We start from the raw sequence: 1,004 nt of genomic DNA, 5'->3' as shown, positions 1-1,004 counted from the left end.
ACCCCCCACCAGGCTGCTCGTCCGGGCTGGACCTGTCTCGAGCTCCCCACGCCCCCCGGCGCCCCCCGAGCCAGGCTGGCTGTGGAACCACAGCCCCCAAACCCAACTGGGATAAGCACTTGAATCTAATCTGAGGATTTTCAGGGGTGAATGGCTCCTGGCTTATCCCAGCATGCCCACTTAATCTTTTAATGCAGTGATTACCTTTTTAAGTGATTTTAATCTCCATTTTTTTTTAGAAAGGACTTAACTCCTTTCAGAGCCTAACTGCCCACAAAAGTTTGGCCTCTCTTGGCTGGTCACTCAGCCGCTTGGACCAGCGGATACACAAATCTGCACAACACTCAGGAACTGTCTTCTGTGTCCTTCTTTCCCTCCAGGCTATTCGAGCCATCAACCGGTGTGAGGAAACGGTGACTGCTGAGGAATTCACCAACATGGTGTTCAACAAAATTGATGTCAACGGAGACGGTGAGGAACTTTGCTGTGCAATGCCAAATACTGCTCCCACCTTCCCCCTGGCCCCAGTGCCATCTGCCAGAGCAGTTCCAGCTGCTGGATGTCCCCAAACCCCAGGCCATGGGGAGAGCTGGCAGAAAGCAGCTCTCCAGGGAGGTTCAGCTCCCATCCCCTCACGGGCTGCGGCCAGCCCCAGGGGACACTGCCAACTGCCAGGGTGGGACCTGTGTGGGGCTTAGCTGCCGAGGGCTTTGGGGTGTATGACACACAGACCAGGACCCTGTTTTATAACCCGTGCCACTCCTGGGGCGCTGCTCTGGGGCTGCCAGCGGAGGGAGGAGCAGGTCTGCAGGATTTAACAGACTTTCTGAACGTGCTCTCGCAGGCGAGCTCTCCCTGGAAGAGTTCATGGAGGGTGTGCAGAAGGATGAAGAGCTGCTGGAGATCCTCACCCGCAGCCTGGACCTGACGCACATCGTCCAGCTGATCCAGAACGACGGGAAGAACACGCACGAGCTGGAGGCGGCGGAGGGCGCCCAGTGAGC

General features: G+C 57.3%; 1 protein-coding gene across 1 annotated transcript in view; it reads left to right on the top strand.

Moving 5' to 3' along the window:
* The window catches only part of GUCA1A (guanylate cyclase activator 1A (retina)), a gene marked incomplete at its 3' end in the record, with an annotated part of 3,364 nt that extends 2,366 nt beyond the window's left edge, over positions 1-998 (top strand). The window contains exons 3-4 of the mRNA XM_008940690.1: positions 381-471; positions 845-998. Coding sequence (XP_008938938.1) covers positions 381-471; positions 845-998 — 245 coding nt within the window. The remainder of the gene's footprint in view (positions 1-380; positions 472-844) is intronic.
* Between the last annotated feature and the right edge of the window lie 6 nt (positions 999-1,004).

This window comes from Merops nubicus, unplaced genomic scaffold (assembly GCF_000691845.1).
Source record: "Merops nubicus isolate BGI_N331 unplaced genomic scaffold, ASM69184v1 scaffold48795, whole genome shotgun sequence".
NCBI lineage: Eukaryota > Metazoa > Chordata > Aves > Coraciiformes > Meropidae > Merops > Merops nubicus.
This window is presented reverse-complemented; position numbering and strand designations above follow the sequence as displayed.